General features: G+C 44.0%; 1 protein-coding gene across 1 annotated transcript in view; it reads left to right on the forward strand.

Moving 5' to 3' along the window:
• Positions 1-19,053, forward strand: part of bsk (mitogen-activated protein kinase dJNK) — a 98,341-nt gene that overhangs the window by 56,185 nt on the left and 23,103 nt on the right. Inside the window, exons 6-7 of the mRNA XM_075700196.1 lie at positions 2,561-2,726; positions 15,687-15,758. Of these exons, the coding sequence (XP_075556311.1) occupies positions 2,561-2,726; positions 15,687-15,758 (238 nt within the window). The remainder of the gene's footprint in view (positions 1-2,560; positions 2,727-15,686; positions 15,759-19,053) is intronic.

The following is a 19,053-nucleotide window of genomic DNA, read 5'->3' on the forward strand; positions in this document are numbered from 1 at the left end:
GAGCACATACTTGAGCAGGTGGTGGCGGTCTCATGATCCGGATCCGCGGTCACTAAATCATTCCATAGTAGTGGTGGGCAACGCTTTGTTTTTCTTTGCTCTATAGTGACAGGGTGCGTACAAGTCCTTGAAACGCTTGACTATTCTTGAGAGAGAGAGAGAGAGAAGCTTTATTAATGAATGGTCCGGCAGTTTTGTTGTCGTGGCCTCAGGTGGCGGCTCGAAGTCCTTGGACTTGGGCGGCATCTTCGGCTTGACTATTCTTGAAATTGAAAAGTACATTTTCACGGCCCTTGAATTTCTTGAAGTCTAAGATCAATTTCATCACCTGCTTTCTATGGCTGATCAGCATGGACCCAGCAAACTTCCCATTTTATAAAACAATGGTACAGTAATATAAAGAAGGAAAAATAAAGCGAGCTGTTGCACTCGCCTGCGTGCCACACACATGCCTTTTGATCCACACGCCTTTGTTGCATTCACACCCTCTCTGCTGCCCTCCCTTCCCCGTCAGTGCTGTCAGACTCGTGTTTTGGAGTAGTAGAAGGGAGATGGGGGGGGGGGGGGGAGGAGAGAAAGGCACATAAGGCCGGCGATGCAGCGAAGTCAAGCCACATCGGTTGCTCAGTGCAAAAGCAAGTGTGTCAGGCTCGCATATTTTTCTTCACGCGGCCCTCGTGCCGTATATGAGAGGTAGTCTGTGCTAAGTGCAAAGCCTGGGTGAGCCAAAATGGCTGATAGGGTCATCCTACTGAGGGCTACCTATATTATCAGCTGCGGAGGCGGTTTGAACGCAAAAGCTTTGCAGGTTTAGTTTTATACCATAGATGTAAATCGACATGGCATGAAACCGTATCTTTGGTCGAGGATTTTCAAATTCAACAAAATGATTTTTTTTCTCTGTGTAATTCTTTTTCATTTTTATTTCACATTGCATGATTATGAGAGGAAAGCTTTATGGCCGCTTCTGTGCAATAAAAATGTCATCGACTGTACTTGCTTGCATAAAAGGTCCAATTTCAATGTAACGACACTTAAATATAATGAAGTGCCGATTTTAACTACTTCATCGTAGCTAAGTATAACTACTGTAATGTTTTGGAAATGTTATATTAAGCAATTGCTGCGTTGGATGCTGCTCTGCTTCCTTGAAAAAGCTTTGAATCGGCCTTGAAAGTCCTTGAATATCTTTGGATTTTTGTCTCTGAGGCCTGTATGAACCCTGGATGAGGATGAAGCTGTTGAAAATTAGGTGGCCTGACAGTGATGCAGTGACAGTGCTGTAATAGAGAGTACAGGCAATACACAACAAACCCAGTTTTGAGCATTCAAATAGCGTTGCAGTAAAATACACAGTTCACAGTATTGCACTCATACTCTATGATCAGGGCAAAAGGTGACAATGCACTGGGTGCAGGATGCGACGTCTGGTTGTATTGAAAGCATTTGAAGTTTCAAGCCAGGTTCAGCATTAACTGTGGTCATTGTTTTCATATATCCGTTGTGAAACAAAGCTCCACAAATAGGCTCGCAAATGGACCCCTCCAACTCCTTTCAAGTTTTCCATTGGGAAATACTGATCATGGAAATGATGGCATGAGATTTTGTTTGCAAGGTGTCTTTAGCCATTGTTGGTAGTCATCAAAGACAATATATGTATAACAAATTTTTGTCCACTGGGAAGTCATTAACAGCGGCAGAACAAGAAATGTCGCTAGAGTCAGCGACATATCCTTGTTCTACTGCTGTTGACCTTGCGCTCATGAGCATTTACCCAACTTGTGGTCGTTCCAATCAGCAGCTACTATTTCGTGCATTTCGGATGCAGTGCAAAAAAAAAAAGAAAGTTGAGAGTAAACAAAACCATCTTAAGTGATTTATTTCAGGTAAATTTCTTTATTCCTAATGCTCTCAATGGTACTTAAGCACGCTCGTGGGTGGAGGCCAGGATTTGCACTGTAGGCTTTGCAGTAGAATACAGTATCCTTCCTGCCACCTTTCTGTCTCACTGCAAGCAGTGCAAACCGAGGTCATTTGCTGACAATATGAAGGCAAGATATGTTCATCCTTGGCACTAAAATAATCGTATGATTAATTGAACTTGCATGAGTTTCGTTCATAAAACACACTTGCAGAAAATGTTGCGATCCTGTCAGTGCATTGCGCCACAAATTGGGCGAAAAAATCCCTATAAGTGCTGTCCACGTCTGGAGACATCGCAAAGTGCACTTAGTAGTTGAAAAGTTCCCAAAAGCTGGCGCTGCCAATCCAAAAAACTGGCAAATGCAAGCACACATGTTCGGCGCCTCCCGGCATTGAACCAGAACCAGTGTTTTTTGCGTGGCTGGAGGAGCCCGACACATAAGTGCTAAGAGTTAATCACTTCAGGCCTCCATCTTCTTGTGGAGCTCTCTCTTGTTTGGATTTTCTTCACTATGCTTTTTAATTATTGTGGTGAAATTATTGTCTGGCGATGTACAGCACATGTATAAATTTCCAGGTAACGCGCATGCCTTGTTTCTGCGAGTGTTCACATTGAGGCATTTTATTTCATGTGCAGGACTTGAAACCTAGCAACATTGTTGTTAAGTCGGATTGCACGCTGAAGATCCTGGACTTTGGCTTGGCACGAACTGCAGGGACAACATTTATGATGACACCTTATGTGGTCACTCGCTACTATCGGGCTCCTGAAGTCATTCTTGGCATGGGCTACAAAGAAAACGGTGAGTCTTGTTTGATGGCTTTCTCTAGTTACAAACTGTGAGCATTCATAAGACTGGAAAAGGCTGGTTTTTAGTAGAGAATGTCACTTGCAGAGTTTGATTGGAGCTCGAACGTGATCGAGCTGTAAATCTATAGGTCTGTGCCTCCAGGCTGCTGTGAACATGTTCCTTTTCCTTGTGTGTCATATGGAAGTTTAGAATTGTAAAATATTTTTATTTCTTCCTTGTTTTTATCATGTGTGCTTATGAACATTCAGCTCACATTCAATGTTAATTGGAGTTAGCACATGTCTCTCTTCTCCATGAATTTCGTTATTTGAGCATTTTGATGGCATTGTTGTAGAAGAGCCAGTGTGTACAACAGTGACTTGAATTTGAACCATTACATAAGGTTTAGCTCATCTTTGCAGACTTCCAATGTTTTTTCAACGATGTCTATCCCACGCCCCAACTCTGTGTTTATTGGGCATACTTGTTTTTTATATACAGTAAAACCTCGCTATTTCAGATATAATGGGCCCCCAAAAAGATGTTTGAATTAACTGAATGTCAAATTATCGAGCGTATCAAGAAAACAAAATACGAATGCTTACTGTGTCAACATGCTTTTATTTACTTATGAATCAGCTAATCCCATTTCTATTTTATACAAAAGCAGTGCGGAAGCTCCAATTCTTATCATATTGTGACTCATTAGTGCTCGCAGTGGCGAAGGCCTCGTGCCTTACTTTGCAGTTCGGCGGCATCGTGTTTCTTCATCTCGGACACGTTTTTCACTGCCATGTGCCCACCCTGATTACTTTTCGCCATTCAGCTGGTTGCCAACAGATCGTCCGTTCATCACGGTGTAGCCAGTGATCATCCTCGACAGGCGCTACCGCGACCACTATTAACGCGACCATGGACAGCGATTTTGCAGTTCCGAAGGTCCACGACCGACGCAGTGACCTAGTCAAAACGATACGACAGTTTGCTGCAAAAACGGTGGTTGCTATTGACATGGTCATGGATGATGACTACGCAGTTTTGAAGGTGCGCGGCCGATGCGGTGTTATGCGCGGCAGTGAACTCAAGAAAAGGCTTTAAAGGCATAAATAGGGACAACTCGTTACAGTGTCGCTATCATTCACATACTATTTCTGCTGATGACTATGGCAATGCAGACTCTGCTTCGTTTCGATTAAACACCAGCACCGTTTTTGCTCTTTTGTGTTGCCCATTTGCGGTGCTCTGCACTCTCTGATCTCCAAGAGTTGTCCAAATTAACCGATGTGCAGTGAAATACGTCTTAATTAACGAGGTTTTACTACGTAATATGCCCACCTTCTGCAGTTGTGCCTATTGGGCACTGTGGGTATCTGTTTAAAAAAATACTGTATATTTTCTTACAAAACCAACACAAAAAAGCACCATCCTGAAGTGAACAAAATGAGTGCTGACTAACAACTAACACTGGACATTTTAATGTCATTCGAATCGAATGGCATTAGCATCAAATGACATTGTTCGGTTGCTACACAGCGATATTTAGTGTCATTAGAATCAAATGACTTGCGCAATCGAATGAGTTCGAGAAACTCATTTGGCTTCGCATGCGAAGTATTCATGTAAAGGGGTAATTAAATTAATTTTGCATTTTTTAAGGTATCTGTCATTTTCACTAGATAAATGCTATAAAGCAGGTTGCCACAGAATGTTTTTACTCTGCACCTCGGGGGTGTTTGGCGGCTGTCGTTTTACTAGTTGGCCATACTGTAAACATTCGGCCACCTGTAGGCACATATTCTTGGCATCTCGAATGGTGTCTGCTTCTATTTGACGATCAAGCCTCTTACACTGATTAGTATGCTTTGCTCGCTATGTAAAGCAGACATAAACTAACTGTTTCACCTACTGCAACTGAGCGTCATCGTCGTTTAGTGCTGCCATGTCAGTCATAGTGTTTGTCTTCAATTTATCAGCTATGGCTACTAAAAAAATTAAATTATGGGGTTTTACGTGCCAAAACCACTTTCTGATTATGAGGCACGCCGTAGTGGGGGACTCCGGTAATTTCAACCACCTGGGGTTCTTTAACGTGCACCTAAATCTAAGTACACGGGTGTTTTCGCATTTCGCCCCCATCGAAATGCGGCCGCCGTGGCCGGGATTCGATCCCGCTACCTCGTGCTCAGCAGCCTAACACCATAGCCACTGAGCAACCACGGCGGGTTATGGCTACTAAGCTGGCTAAGCCTTGTTTTTGCTTATAGTGGCCAGATACTCTGGAATTAGAAGTTTAATATGCGTGTTACTCAGTGAAGCGACGCCCCATATTTATATTAATATAAATAGGTTGACTTTTCAGACATTGTACACATGCCTTGTTCTACTTTTCTCACCACTTTTTTTTGCGACGATTGCCATTGATATCATGACCGAATGGCATTAAATTTTCCTGTGTAGCACCACCGCAGGTTGAATGGCATTCGTTGAACTGAATGTCATTCAAATATAATGACAATAAAATGTCCAGTGTGACGGGGGTATTAGCTTGGTCAACGAAGTAGTGAGGTGCAGTTTTGACACACTTGCATTGTGGTGCTGTTCGTAGACGTCATAAGGAGGGCAGTACCACGCTGTGTGAAACGTGTACGATTCAAGTGTTTTTTTTTTGTTGTTGTTGTTGTTGTGTTGCAGAAGGGGAAACACTTATAGACCCACATCACTTATTTTCCATCATAGTGTGCCTTGTGCACGGAACGAAGTGGTCGACCAATTTTTCGAGCCAGAACATCCTCGTGCAGCACCACTATCTACTCGGTAGAATCAACTTTTCATGACGACCGAAGTTTCAGATGCTGTACGATGCCTTGCTCGACTTTGATCAGAAACTCCCTACACAGCCATGCACCATCCCTGGTTATGCCTAGATGCTGTGGGTGGTGGGCAGGAAGCCATTGCGGGAAGCTTACTCTTGATATGTTCGTACTCGGAGACAACTGCATCGGAGATTTGTTAGATTGGGCATGAGATATCGTATTTACTCAAATGTAAGTGACCCCGATTATAATGGGAGGGTTGACTTTCCAACCACATGATATATGTAAAAACGAAAAAAAAAAACACAAATGTAACGTGAGATGAATGGCAAAAGAAAAGGTACCTTTATTCAAAGAATCGTAATTCGGAAATGGGTTTTTTTAATCATCGTCATCTGAGTAAGAGGCAGAGCTTTCCTTGGGTAGCATTCTCGGGCAATCATTTTTGGAGATAGTTTCACTTTCGGGAAATTTCTCACTGAACACACCGACTCGGGAACGAATGCGCCCCTGACAAGTGTTTCTGGCACTGTACTAAGCTCGCTATCTTCACGCAGTGCCAAGAGCACTGTTGGCTGTATACTTCGAGGAGTTCAGTGCCTGGACGAGCAGAGTATCGCGAAAGCAAAACTATCTCCAAAAGTAGGGGTGTGTGAATATCAAAATTTTCTATACGAATTGAATATGAATACTTAGATTCGAATATCGAATCGAATATCAAGTAATGATGTGCATATGTATTTATTAGCAAGTTTGGCTAATTTGTTATGCCAGAACATTGAAATTGCATTGTCAGTGTTAAAAAACTAGACTAGTAAGCCGTTATACTACAACATTGTGTATTTGGCTCATATTAACATGGAAAATTTTGTAATTCCCACTAGTTATCCTCGCCCAGCCTGTGTCTTATTATACCGCATCAAATGCCTGTAAACTCGGAGGTATTTGACCCTGTGCCACTCATCACTCATCACACTTGCTGTCAAGCAATAAGCTCAGAATTAGGGGTGGCGCTGCAAAAAAAGGGGGGGGGGGGAAGAAAGAAAAAAAAAAGCTCACTCGCGCTGTCCTCAAACCCATGCCCCTTGCTACTGAGATGATGGCTTTCCTGCAAAGTTTAGATGTACAGTGGAACCCCGTTCATACGTTTTTCACCGGACCGGGGGAAAAAAACGTAACAGCCGAGAAAACGCAACAGTGAGGAAAGCTCCGAAAATGAATGAAAAAAAGGGCAGCTTCAACTATAGACAATTTATTTCCACAGAGTGCGCTTAGGACTTAAAAAAGCCTATAATGATGGCTTGCCGTTTCTTTCGCTCGGTAGAAATCGCCACACGTTTCTCAATAGCCTGGAAGGCCGCATTGCTGTCAGCGTCGCTGTGAGGTGCGACGTACCTGCAGAGGTCTAGAGCCGCGACGGCTTCTCCAAAGCTAGGATTTGGCCACTGTCCGGCATCATGCGGCTCGTGCTCCTCGTCGTCACCGCGCCACGGCAATGGCAACGGACGAAGGAATATCCGCGGGAAATTTTGCCCTCTTTGGCGTAATCATGCTAACCTGCTAACGACTGTTTAGTATTGCTGCGGAGCGCGCGCGTCCGAGCAGCCCGGTTGCGCGCGGCGCGGCGTGGGAGAAATGTAAACAAGAGAGGAGAGCTGTCCCGGTAGGCGGAGCAACGCCACTAGCAACGCCAACTTCCGGTTTCACTTTTGCTTCACAAAGAGTGACGTGAGGGCCTCTCCCGAGTTTCCTTCCTCCGCACGGAGGAAGGAAACTAAGGAGAGGCCCTGACGTCACTCTTTGTGAAGCAAAAGTGAAGCCGGAATCTGGCGTTGCTCATGGCGATGCTCCGCCTTTTGGGCCACCCTCCTCGCTTGTTTACATCTTTCGCGAAACCACGCCGCGCTGCGCGTGGTGTCGCGCGCTCGCGCAACATCTGGCAGAGCACGGTGCAGGTAACACAGCGCAACAAGACACGGTGACTAACGCAAACCCGCCCACTCAGCGCCTTTGCCACGGCCCAAAACCTACCAGAGCAACACGTGTGAGCGCTCAAAACCATAACAACGCCGCCATTGTGGCCCAAAAGGCGTGACCATACAAAAAAAAATAATAAAGCAGCAAAAAAAAAATGAGAACCTACTACGTCATTTCCGCCACACTTTTTTCCTAGCGCGCGGATGGGGTAGGGCCTCTCCTTAGTTTCCTTCCTCCGTGTTCCTCCGTGAGTCGACCCGTCCAACAACCATGCGGTGACCCTAATCACAGTGATGATAGTGAGAGCATTTTTCACGAATGGCCACTTAGTGCGGCCTCTCGAACTGCCGTGCGGCTTTTTGCAGCCAGTTCCATAGCCAAGCCCGGCCAAGCCCAGCCAAAACTCGTCAAAAGCCAAAATGGCGGTTGGAGCGCGTTGCCTACTTCAGCCCAGGCGGGTTCGGGGTGCCAAGTTGCGACGTATCATGCGGGAACGTTTTCACAGCTACGACGTAACAGCGGGGTTCCTTATACATTGAATCCTATGGAAGCTATGCCGGGACCGGATGAAAACGACGTAGCAGCCGGGAAAACGCAGCAGTGAGGAACGTAACAGCGGGGTTCTACTGTATAACGCTTCGGTGTGGTTTACAGCCGAAATTTCGCTAGCAGCACAAAATCATCACAAAATTCAACACAAGATCCCCCCAATATTCTTAGATTAGATAGAAACAAATGCTAAGAACCGTGTTTGCTCCCACACAGACAGCTATATATTCGGTTTGTTTTGAATATTCGTACCCATCTGGATATTCTAACATTTTTAAATATCTACTTTTTGAATCGAATACGAATATTAAAAGTTTACTATCCGAACTTCTGCAATATTCGCACACCGCTCTACAAGAGACTGCACAACCATTTCATTCGGGGCAGTACCAAGCCCCTATAAGGTCCACAGATCGAGCCCTTTCGACGGGCCTCCCAATTAAAGAGGGCCTCTCACTAATCTCGCTATCCGCAAATTGTTGACTCATTGACGTCGAGCAACAGAGCCCCGGTGAAGTTTCCCAGCTCCTCAACTATTAAAATTGTTCTTCTCTCGAGGCGGGTTCCATACTGAATGCGCTGCATTGCCATAATGTCACGAATGAATGGAGTCAAAGCATGAAAGGCCGCAGGGTACTGCAGCACTGTAACCGTAAGACCAGGCACAAGCGTGATGAAAATGGCCTCGATTTGAATGGAAATCAAGTTTTGACTTCGGTTGACTTGTCTATGTATTGGGTCGAGACGTAAAGGTACATGTTGGCAAGGTAATGCTAAAGACCGTGGGATTGAAAGTAATCGTTTTAAAGTGGTCAATTATCCTGTTATTCGAATGTAACGTGAGGATCATATTCAAGTAGCGAAAATTATGAAAAAAAAAAAAAACTCTGAGGAAGGATTCCCAACATAGAAAAAGGACAGTGGTTTATTGCTTCAGCAACAGTTGCAGGGGATCGTACTGGCGCTTCGTACGTCCGGTTAACAAGTGGATTTTTCAAGCCACGTAGCCTGCTTTTTGTATTTTCCCTGTCACCGGCAGTAGGCAGTGACACTGCGGTGGTGGTGTTCCTTATCGGCCACGCAGTGCAGAACATAGCTGTGCTTCGCCGGGGCAGATGATGATGATGCAGAGGCTGCGCAGAAATGTTGCGGAGAGTGCATCGCCACAAGTAAATATGGTAATGCCCACCATCTGGACTGACAGCCGCATGCGTGGAGTTCACATTTGCGGCCATCTCCAAGCAACTACCATGAATACCTACCGAGTTTGCATGTGTGCTTACTGGATGGAATGGCCCAAGCTCGCATCCGGGCATAAATCTTCGAATTGTATTTGCACAACACAGCCTAAACTGACAGTGTTGCAGAGTCAAGGTTGCATGTGCAATATCGTGATGTACGTTCGTGACGATGCGTGACGATGCGCGATGGGTGAATTCAAAACGCACCCGTGGCCTTGACCATCGTGAAATTTAAAGTAAAAATTAAGTACGTATTATTTCAATGAAGCACAACACATAGGAAAATTCTGCAAGCAAGTTTTTTGCATTGGTACAGTTGTAAAAAGGCAATGAAATTGATTCTGCCATCAACATTAATTTTTTCAGACTGTTGGATTATGCATGCATTTTTGTGGCACCATTTGTTACCAAAAAATCGGTTGGTGATGTTCCACAAGTTGTTGCGCGTTTGTTAATTTCAGTGTAAGTGGACTGTGTCACGCATTGCCGCATGTAAGCCCTCGCCCCCCCCCCCCCTCCCATTCAGTGTGCTTTATTTTGAACCCTCTTTAATTCGAGCATTCCTGGAAGGGAATTGGACAGTTGTTAGTCAGTGCTCTGTTGTCTTTACTTCATCCTGTGTGAAGCGCTGTTCAAATCCTTTCTAAGAATGCACCATCCAGCCCAATTCAGCAGACTCCTACTGCTTGATCTAGACAAATTTTTGGGCCCCTTTGAGTTTTCTTTATCATGATTTGACTTTACATAGCAGAGTGCCCGTACACAGCATAGCTACAGAACAGTCTATGAAACTCTCCCTATCTTTAGTATTTTTCACCAAATTTCAGTATCTTTTGGCTTTGACAGTAGTATTTTTCAAATTCTAAGGTTGGAAGGTCTGTACCAATATTTAAAGCTTGAAAAAAGACTTTAAGCTTCTGCCAAACTTGGTGGCGGATGCAGAAAGAAATTGCCTACATGTGAATAGAAAAAGCTTTATATGAATCACTTTTGTGATGGAAAAGACTGTGTGGGAATGTACTGCCTGTACTGGCTTTCATGTAGTATTGCCGACTGGTCATGCAGACTTGGCAGGGACCTTCTAAAGGCCTGGGTAATTGGGAGCCCAAAATATAATAGGTTTAGGATACAAAGGATTATATATATATATATATATATATATATATATATATATATATTGGTTTAGGATACAAAGGATTATATATATATATATATATATATATATATATATATATATATATATTAGGTCCAATCGGTTGTGAAATGAAAACCGCTATGAAAATCAAAACTGTTTTATTTGGAGCATTTATATACTTTCCAGCTACTTCTCTACCTAATCGCTGCTCCGATTGAGACACTTTTCGTAGTGTGGTACCAACTTTCCTATACCCTCAGCATAGAAGGCAGCCGGCTGTGCTTTCAGCCTATTCTGTACGCTGGTCTGCAGCTTGTCTGAGTCAAATTCCTGTCCTACTAGCCAGTGTTCCATGTGAGCAAAAAGATGGTAATCAGAGGCAACTAAGTTCGGGCTGTACGGTGGGTAATCAAACATTTTCCAGGGAAAATGTTGCAGGAGCTTCTTCGTTGCAACTGCACTGTGCGGCCACGCATTGTCATGAAGAAGGACAATGCCTGATGACAACATTCCTCTTCGCTTGTTCTGACTTGCCTTTCGTAGACCTTCAAGAGTAACACTGTATGAGGCTGCAGTGATGTCCATGCCACGTTCCATGAATTCCACCGAGAGAACACCATCGCTGTCCCATAACACAGTACCCATACATTTACTGTTCGAGAAGGTTCGCTTGAACTTCTTTACTTTCGATGCATCCACTTTTTGGATTGCTCTTTTGTTTCTTCAGTTTCGAAGCGGACCCATGTCTCGTTCCCTGGGATGATTTTCTTAGAAAAATCTTCTCCTTCATTGTGGTAGCGCTGGAGAAATGTTAAAGGGACACTAAAGGCAAATACTAAGTCGACATGGACTGTTTAAATACCGTTCCGGAAACCTCGCAACACTTATTTCGTGCCAAGAAAGGATTTAGTTTACGATAAAATTGCATCTGAAGGGTCCGAATACCTTTTTCGAAATTCAAATCCCCCGCCACCCAACCGGGGAAGTGGTGACGTTGCATATGCCATCACCACCCCTTGCAGCCATCGGTTAGTAAAACAGCGCCCGACAGACGGCGGAACCAAGCCAAGACAGAGAGGTGGATTCGCTGCTGCAGCTGCTTTTTCGTCAAGTGGCGTAGGCCATTTGGGCATCCCGCGACGTGATATGGAAGTTGAATTCTCTGCTACTTGCAGTTTGTGCGATTTTTGTGAGCCAGCAAAACCAGTGCAGCACTACACGATAATGAAACTACTGAAATGCGAAAGCGTTGGCGGCGCGGAGTCGAGCAAAAATGAAGCCTTTCGACCACCTGCGTCGTTGTCAAGGGTAATTTCAATTAGTTCTTTTTTCTAAAAATGAAATAGAACTGGACAAGTAGCATTTTATTTCGTCTTATAATACAATACAATGCTGTTTTTTTTTGCAACAAGTGGTTGAGGACTAGTGACAAAATTTAACTGAGGAGTTCGTCATCGAGCAAGTACTTGAATGTCCCGAGGGAGTCTCTAATCATGTCCTGCGTTTACCTCAGTTTCTTAATTATTAAGGCTCTGTTTGCGATAATATTGACGCCTTAGAGATTCTCAAGCACTAATCTATCACTTTAGCTTGACTTAATATTTGTCTTTAGTATCCCTTTAAGGCTGCGCCCATTTGCTGTGTTTTGTGATGGTCGGTCAGCATCTTGGGAACCCACCTTACACAGAGATTGCGGTACTGGATGATGGTATAGAGAGCTGACCGGGAAATTTCGGCAAATAAATCGCCCAACACAGAAATTGTGAACCGACAATGTTCTCGAATTACCTGATCCACTCGTTGAACAAGATCATCGGCTAAGACTCGCTGTTCTCCCTGCCCACCTCCATCATGACCGTCTGTGCATCCTGCTTCAAAGTTCCTGCGCCATTGCCGCACTTTGCTGCCGCTCATGAAAGTTGTACCGTACACATCACTGGTTAGTCAATAAATTTGGCGACATTGTGCCCCTCAGCATGCAGAAATCGAATGACAGCATGCACTTCACACTTAGCTGGAGATTCTATTGTTCGAGGCATGTTTGCATGCTCATTGCTTGCTCAGAATTGACAACTGCGACCTTACTAATCGACGGGCATACTAGAGACGTTACATAACACATCTGTGCACAGCGTCATCGGATTTTCACTGTGGTTTTCATTTCTCATCGGATGGGACCATGAAAAAAAAAATAAATAACCTTCGTAAAATAAGTAACTTTATTCCTCAAGAGGCCAAGAAAGCTTGTCTGCGCACTGTTGCATGCACACATGCTTTCAAGTGACCTGGTCAGTGTATTTCAACTATTGTCATGCCTTTGCAAAAAATAGATGAAAATACAGTGTTGCATGCACCAGATCACCATCTGCTGGCAACTTTGGCAGAGGTCAACTGCACTCTAACAGCCGAATTATTGCAGGCTTTTTCATGACAGTCGTCCACTTCCCTCATTTATCACAGCCATGGTCAGTGCAGAAATAGTGTCGAGCTAGCGCCATTTGAAGCTGTTGGACGGTTCTGAGAAATCAAAATTGGTAATAGCAGCCAAAGAAATAACCCAAGACTGTGTTGTTATTTGGCATGTAAAGGAACATACACTGGATGCGCGGAACATACAGCACACACTAAAAACCGCAAATGCAGCATTTAGAATTTAGCGGCTTTGCTTGTCATTTGGGTGCACTTGGTAACAACTGCATGGACAAGTTGTCGCGACTTTCGGTTTTGAGGATGTTCCAGTGAACTCTTAAAATAATACCATTGCTCTTTTTGCTTGATTCCGGGGTGGCTTAATTAACACATAATCATCCAGGTGGAGTCAAATTATCAAACAGCACACTTTAAGGAGTCTGGAATTTCAGTTGTCTTTATATATTACATCTTTGGGGTGAGTGGCGATACTGTGAAGCTGTCAGAATGATCGAGCATGCCCAAATTATTCGTCATCAACTGTGCAGTCATTTCCATCTAAATGTCTCACTCCCAGTGCACACGCATTTTTTTTTTTGTAGACTGCAATTTATGCAGCTGTATTCTTTGCCCTGTAAATGTAAATGGCCAATTTAGCATGGAATATTTCATTCATATTTCACTTTAAAATTCTCATAGCTTTTCATCACATGCCTCTTTCAGTGTTGAGTTGTTGTCCCCCTGCTAACACGGGCATTGTCCATGGTGCACAATGTGTAGGATCAAAGAGCACGTTACTGGGAAACCAGACCCTGGCTACTGCAGCTTTGAGGACATATCCAGCAATAATGATTGAGGCAGTAACCAGAATTAAAGTGAAGGCTTTTTCACGTCGCAGTAATGCTGCAAGCATGCCTGTGTTTCAGAATGAAATACATGTCATATATAGTATCGTGAGTATTCGGAGAAACAGATTCATTTGGCTAGGCCTCTGTGAAAATCACTTCTTTGGTTCAAAGTGAAGTCGAAGAGTATAGTAATTGTAGAATAAATTTGAAGTGAACAGTTCCAATAGTTGTGGTATTTGCATAAAATATTGATATAAGAGCTAGACTTTGACAAATCTTAAATAAAGTTGGTTCTTTACTTGCCAAAAAGGAAACATGTTTATATCTGGAGTCATTTTATTTTCAGAGTGCTGTTATTCAGATATTTTCATGCAAAAATGCAGGTTCAGTATTTATGACAACTTCAGCAGCACAGAAAATTTGTTTACAGACTCTTGCTCACTGTTGTGTTTTCAGACTACATAGATTTTGTGGTTGAGGTAGCGTGTTTTGTGTTCCCCTGTCATTGTGGTGCTGCAAAGTGCGACCTTGACTGTGCGACATTGGCAGTTTATGCTATGTTATGAAAATTGAACTTCATGCTTTCTGTCTACACACGAGCTTAACCTGTTGCGTTATGCAAGCGCACAGGCAAGCTTGGTTAGCACGCTTGCTGCTTTTGCAGTCCTCAGTATAGCTTGTGCCCATGATTTGTGGCCCGATCACCGATGAGTGGCAAACTTCCCACTATGGATTACTGTGCACCGTTATGCCTGCCTTGGCTGTCAAGCCTAACCAGCGCTGTTTCGCAGGGTGTTGGATACCAAAGTTACGGTTTAGTGCTACGTCGATGCAGATCTGCTACAACGGCCACACAGCTCTCGGGGACCTGTATGGCCTCTGCAAATAATATTAAATAATCGAGCAGGTACAGAAATCAGTAGGCGACTGTAAGCAAATCTCTTTCGCTCATTTTTATGGGATGCGACTTGCTCACCAAAACCAAAGCTGTTGATTAGACATGTTTTAAAGCTTACCATAGTTTTGCACATACACACACTATATAATTTTTAAATTGTGATGTTGAAATCGGCGGCGGGTATATGCAAATTTCAATTTGAGGTTTGTCTTCACGGCAGTGCAACTTTTACCTTCAGGGGTGATTTCACAGCAGTGTGGGCCACACTGCCGTGAAATCATCTTTAGGGCTAAGGTCTTCGCCATCAGCATTGCCGAAGCGGTGGGGAACAGAGCTGCTGGCCCAATATATGATGTAAATGATTCGTGCATCTATGAATGGAGGCTCCTTTTTCAAATATTTGAGCTTTGTATGCAGTTATATTAGTAGGTTATATGTGTGCATTTCTTTTCTTTATTATTTTTTCATTTTTTTTCCCCTGGGGTGTTCCTATAGCAAAGGCAGGAATGGAGACTGCTTGCATATCCTCACTCTGATTTAAACAGCCAACAGGAGAGGGACTGGTGTTGTGTACAGACGAATACATACCCCAACCTGCACCGCCTACGCAGAATACACCCCACGAGGTTCACTGACGAGTGCCCGTGGTGCACAGACACCTGCACTAAAACGCATCACATGGGAGTGCCCCAGGAGCCCTCCGCACATAGACAGCCCCATATTACACCAACATCCACTAAATGAGGAATAGGCAGTGGGAGGCATGGCTTGCGGACGAGGGTCGGGAGAGCCAGTTGGCTCTTCTGGACCAAGCCCAGCGAGCCGCTCGTGCCAGTGGGGCCCTGGACTATGGGCTCCAACCATTGTGCTTTATTTTATTTATATTCAATAAAGTTTTTACTCTCTCCCCAGGGGTGTTGTGATTAGTGTGGCTTATATGTGGAAAAACGCTTATATAATATGGAAATTTGAACCAAAGTGAATATCAAATAGCATAATATTCAATTGAATATTTGAAAATATTAAATATTTGCACGAGCCTAATTTTAACACATTTAAGTTTGGTTTCACAACTATTGTCTCTTTTTTTTGCCTATTGCAGTGGACATCTGGTCAGTTGGCTGTATAATGGGAGAAATGATCCGAGGTGCAGTGCTCTTTCCTGGCACAGATCGTATCCTTTTTGCCTGTTTAATCTGGGGTCATTCATATTTAAAACTGTGTGTGTTGCTTTGGTCACTTGCTTAAAACATGATCTATAAAATTGAGCATTGCTTTTTCAAGAATTAGTAGAAAAGTCAGCCCTTGTCTTATACTATGTGTCCCAACTAAACGTCACCAAGAATTTAAAAGTAATGGAGGCCTTTACGCAAACAGCAATCACTGTATTTTGATGGGTGTTGTTCATGCTATTCACGAGTTCTTTTTATTGTGCTCGGGGTAGCCAATGAGCTCGGTCCTGGTTAACCTCCCTGTCTTTCATTTATCCGTTTTCCTCTCACTTATTGTGCTCAAGCAGTTATCTAATTATGCTTAATTAGCAAAAAATTAATTAACTTATGGAATAAGGTGTCAGTGCAAAAGCTGTGGACGATGTCGAGAAATGACAAATAACATGAACCACGTGTATTCTTTTGCCAAATGTGGTAACACTTTTGTCATATAGAATGGGCATTGTTATAGTACCATATTTTCTGGACTATAGCTCATGTTTTTTTTTTCCCCCCCAAGATGTTCCTCGATTTGTCTTGGACAACGGTGCAACATATATATATGCCTGAAACCATGCACGCTAGCACGACCGATTTAATAGTTTTTTTTCCCGGAAACACCACGCTGCAGAAGTAACAAAAGCGGTGTGTGTGCCCATGTCTCTAAAAGCTATTCAGAAGCTGACGGTGATGAGTCCCGGCGCTGCCGACCGAAGTAGCTGAACTTTTGACTGCGTCGAAAGATGAGGCACTCGGTGACTTCGAGTGAAGTACAGTTAAACCGAACTTCACAAACTTCAATATAACGAAATTCTTGCTTTAATGAAGTGTGCAACTTTTTATAACTTGTCTCCATAGAACACCATATATTTTGAACATCAGATAACAAAGTATGTTTATACACGACTTCAATACAGTTAAACCTCGATATAACAAGCTTCAATATAATGAAATTCTCAATATAGCAAAGTATTTACATTTTCATAACCTCTTGTCCATAGAGCACCGTGTATTTAGAACCTCATTATAGTGAAGTGTGCTTGTATGTGGTTTCAACATGAAGTTTCACTGGTGCAGCAAAGGAATGCCGAGACAATAAATGGATACTTCTGCGGATGCAGACGGTTTACAATTGGCAAATCTCAAAACGAGCGACTGTCCAAGTGGAGTCTCACCATGTTCTGTACGAAGCCCAAATGCAATAAGATCCTATTGTGCCCCACGCACTGTCTTCATTAGGTGCGAGTGAAAGTGTACGAGGGTGACACAAGAAAGATGGTGGCGTCACGAATGCCACCTTCTCGCACGAGCAAAGGGAGTGCGCTTGCAGTAACGCAATCAAGCTTGTGCGAGGGGGTGCTTGATTGGGGCAAGTTGGCGCACATCTCAACTGTGGCTGTGCATGGCTGTAAGTCTGGCTGAGCACATATGCAGCCATGCACCCTGCTTTAGAGGTAATCTGCTGCGTTTGTAAAAAGTGGGCATGCCAATATGGCATGGCGCCATGTAAGCTGTCTTACTGCTTGTTTAGTATTGAGGGTTACATAATGTCGAGTTTCAGTGACCCGTTGGAGCGAGAGGCAGATGAAGCATTCACTCGCTGCCGCTGGCGCTTTTCGTGATGGCGTTATCCCATTGCAGGCGATGCTATCAGCTGCGGGGGTGGAGTGGACGTGAGAGCATGGCTGACTTCTCTTAATTCGTACCGCCAAGATGAAATCGTCGACGTACGTAGCATGAAACTGTATCATTTGTCGCCAACTCCCAAATTTGTCTAAACAAATTGTTTTCTCATCCAAATTTGCTCTTTTCGATTGCCCGATAATTTGCAAAATTCTGTGGCCCCTTTCCATGTAAGAAAAATCGATCAGGGACTACTCATTTGCATAAAAGGTCAAATTTTAATACAACAAGATTTCTATATAATGAAGCAAATTGCCGATATTACCGACTTCATTATATCGAGGTTTAACTGCGTAACAGACTTTTACTGCCGCCATGAAGGAATGCTGAGAAAATAAATGGAAACTTCCATGGATGCAGATGGGCAAATGCAACTGCTTGTGAACGTACCTCTCAAATCGTGCAACTGAGAGGATCGCCGAAGCGGAGCAGCGTCATGTTCCGTGTTAAGTCCAAGTGCAATAATATCGCATCTCGTGCACTGCAGGCTTTAGGTGGGAGCTAAGGTGTGTGAGAATGAGAAGGATGGGAGCTTGATGAGCACTATCTTCCTGTGCAAGCAAGGGGTGAGGGGGGGAGGAAGCAAGTTCACGGTGGAAGTGGGGGACTCGTTGGTACTAGTCTCCTTTTCTAGCACGGCCACGGCAGTGCATGGCTGAAAACATATGTGGCCCATGCGCCTCTTTTAGAGATAATCTGCTGTGTGCGCAGAGACTGCGTGAGCCAAGATGGTGTGGCATCGTGTGCCGTCTTCCCGCATGTTTAGTGCATGAGGTTGCATAATCTCGAGTTTGGGAGACGCATTGAAGTGAGAGGCAGGTGAAGCATTTGCACTTCGCGCTGCTGGCTCTTTTCACGATAGTAACGTCCCACTGCAGACAACACTATCAGCCACGGGGGCTGAGTGGACATGAAAGCGTGGCTGGCTCGGCTTTGTGCTGCTGATGTGAAGATGTCATCTACATGGCATGAAACAGTATCATTTGTCAGTGACTCTCAAATTCAACAAAATGATTTTTTTACACATTCAAAATTGCTTTTTCCAATTGCCTGATAATTAGAAAAATTTTGCGGCCCCTTCCTTTTAAAGGGCCCCTCTCTAGGCCCCATAGCAAATTTTGGTTATACGCTGGAAGTTGTTACATGTCCTCTAGGGCGCGTTCTGCTGCAAAAATTTTTGAAATTGGCTCAATAATAGCCGAGGTAAAAATGTTTCAGTGCCGCGAACCCATGATTTCAGCAGGCGAGCTCCACTGCAAAGCGAAGCACTCTCTCCACTCGCCCCGTCTAGCCTCCGCAAGTGAAATTCCTCCCCTGCATTCTCCCATATCAGACCTCGAGGATCGCGTGACACACGTCACGGGGGCCCCTCATTCACCTTATTCTCCTTGCTTTCTTTTTTTTTTTTTCGGACCCTGCGCACTTTCGCTGTTGGCGTTTCGCACAGGCTGTTGTGATTGCCTCGTTTTGCACAGTGCATGATTTTGTGCGCTGTGCACAAGGACACACGACACACGACTAGCAGGATCGCAGAGCATGATCACATGCTGGAACACGGTAGAAAATGGCATAGTT

The sequence above is a fragment of the Dermacentor variabilis genome, chromosome 1 (genome assembly GCF_050947875.1).
Source record: "Dermacentor variabilis isolate Ectoservices chromosome 1, ASM5094787v1, whole genome shotgun sequence".
Taxonomy (NCBI): Eukaryota; Metazoa; Arthropoda; class Arachnida; order Ixodida; family Ixodidae; genus Dermacentor; species Dermacentor variabilis.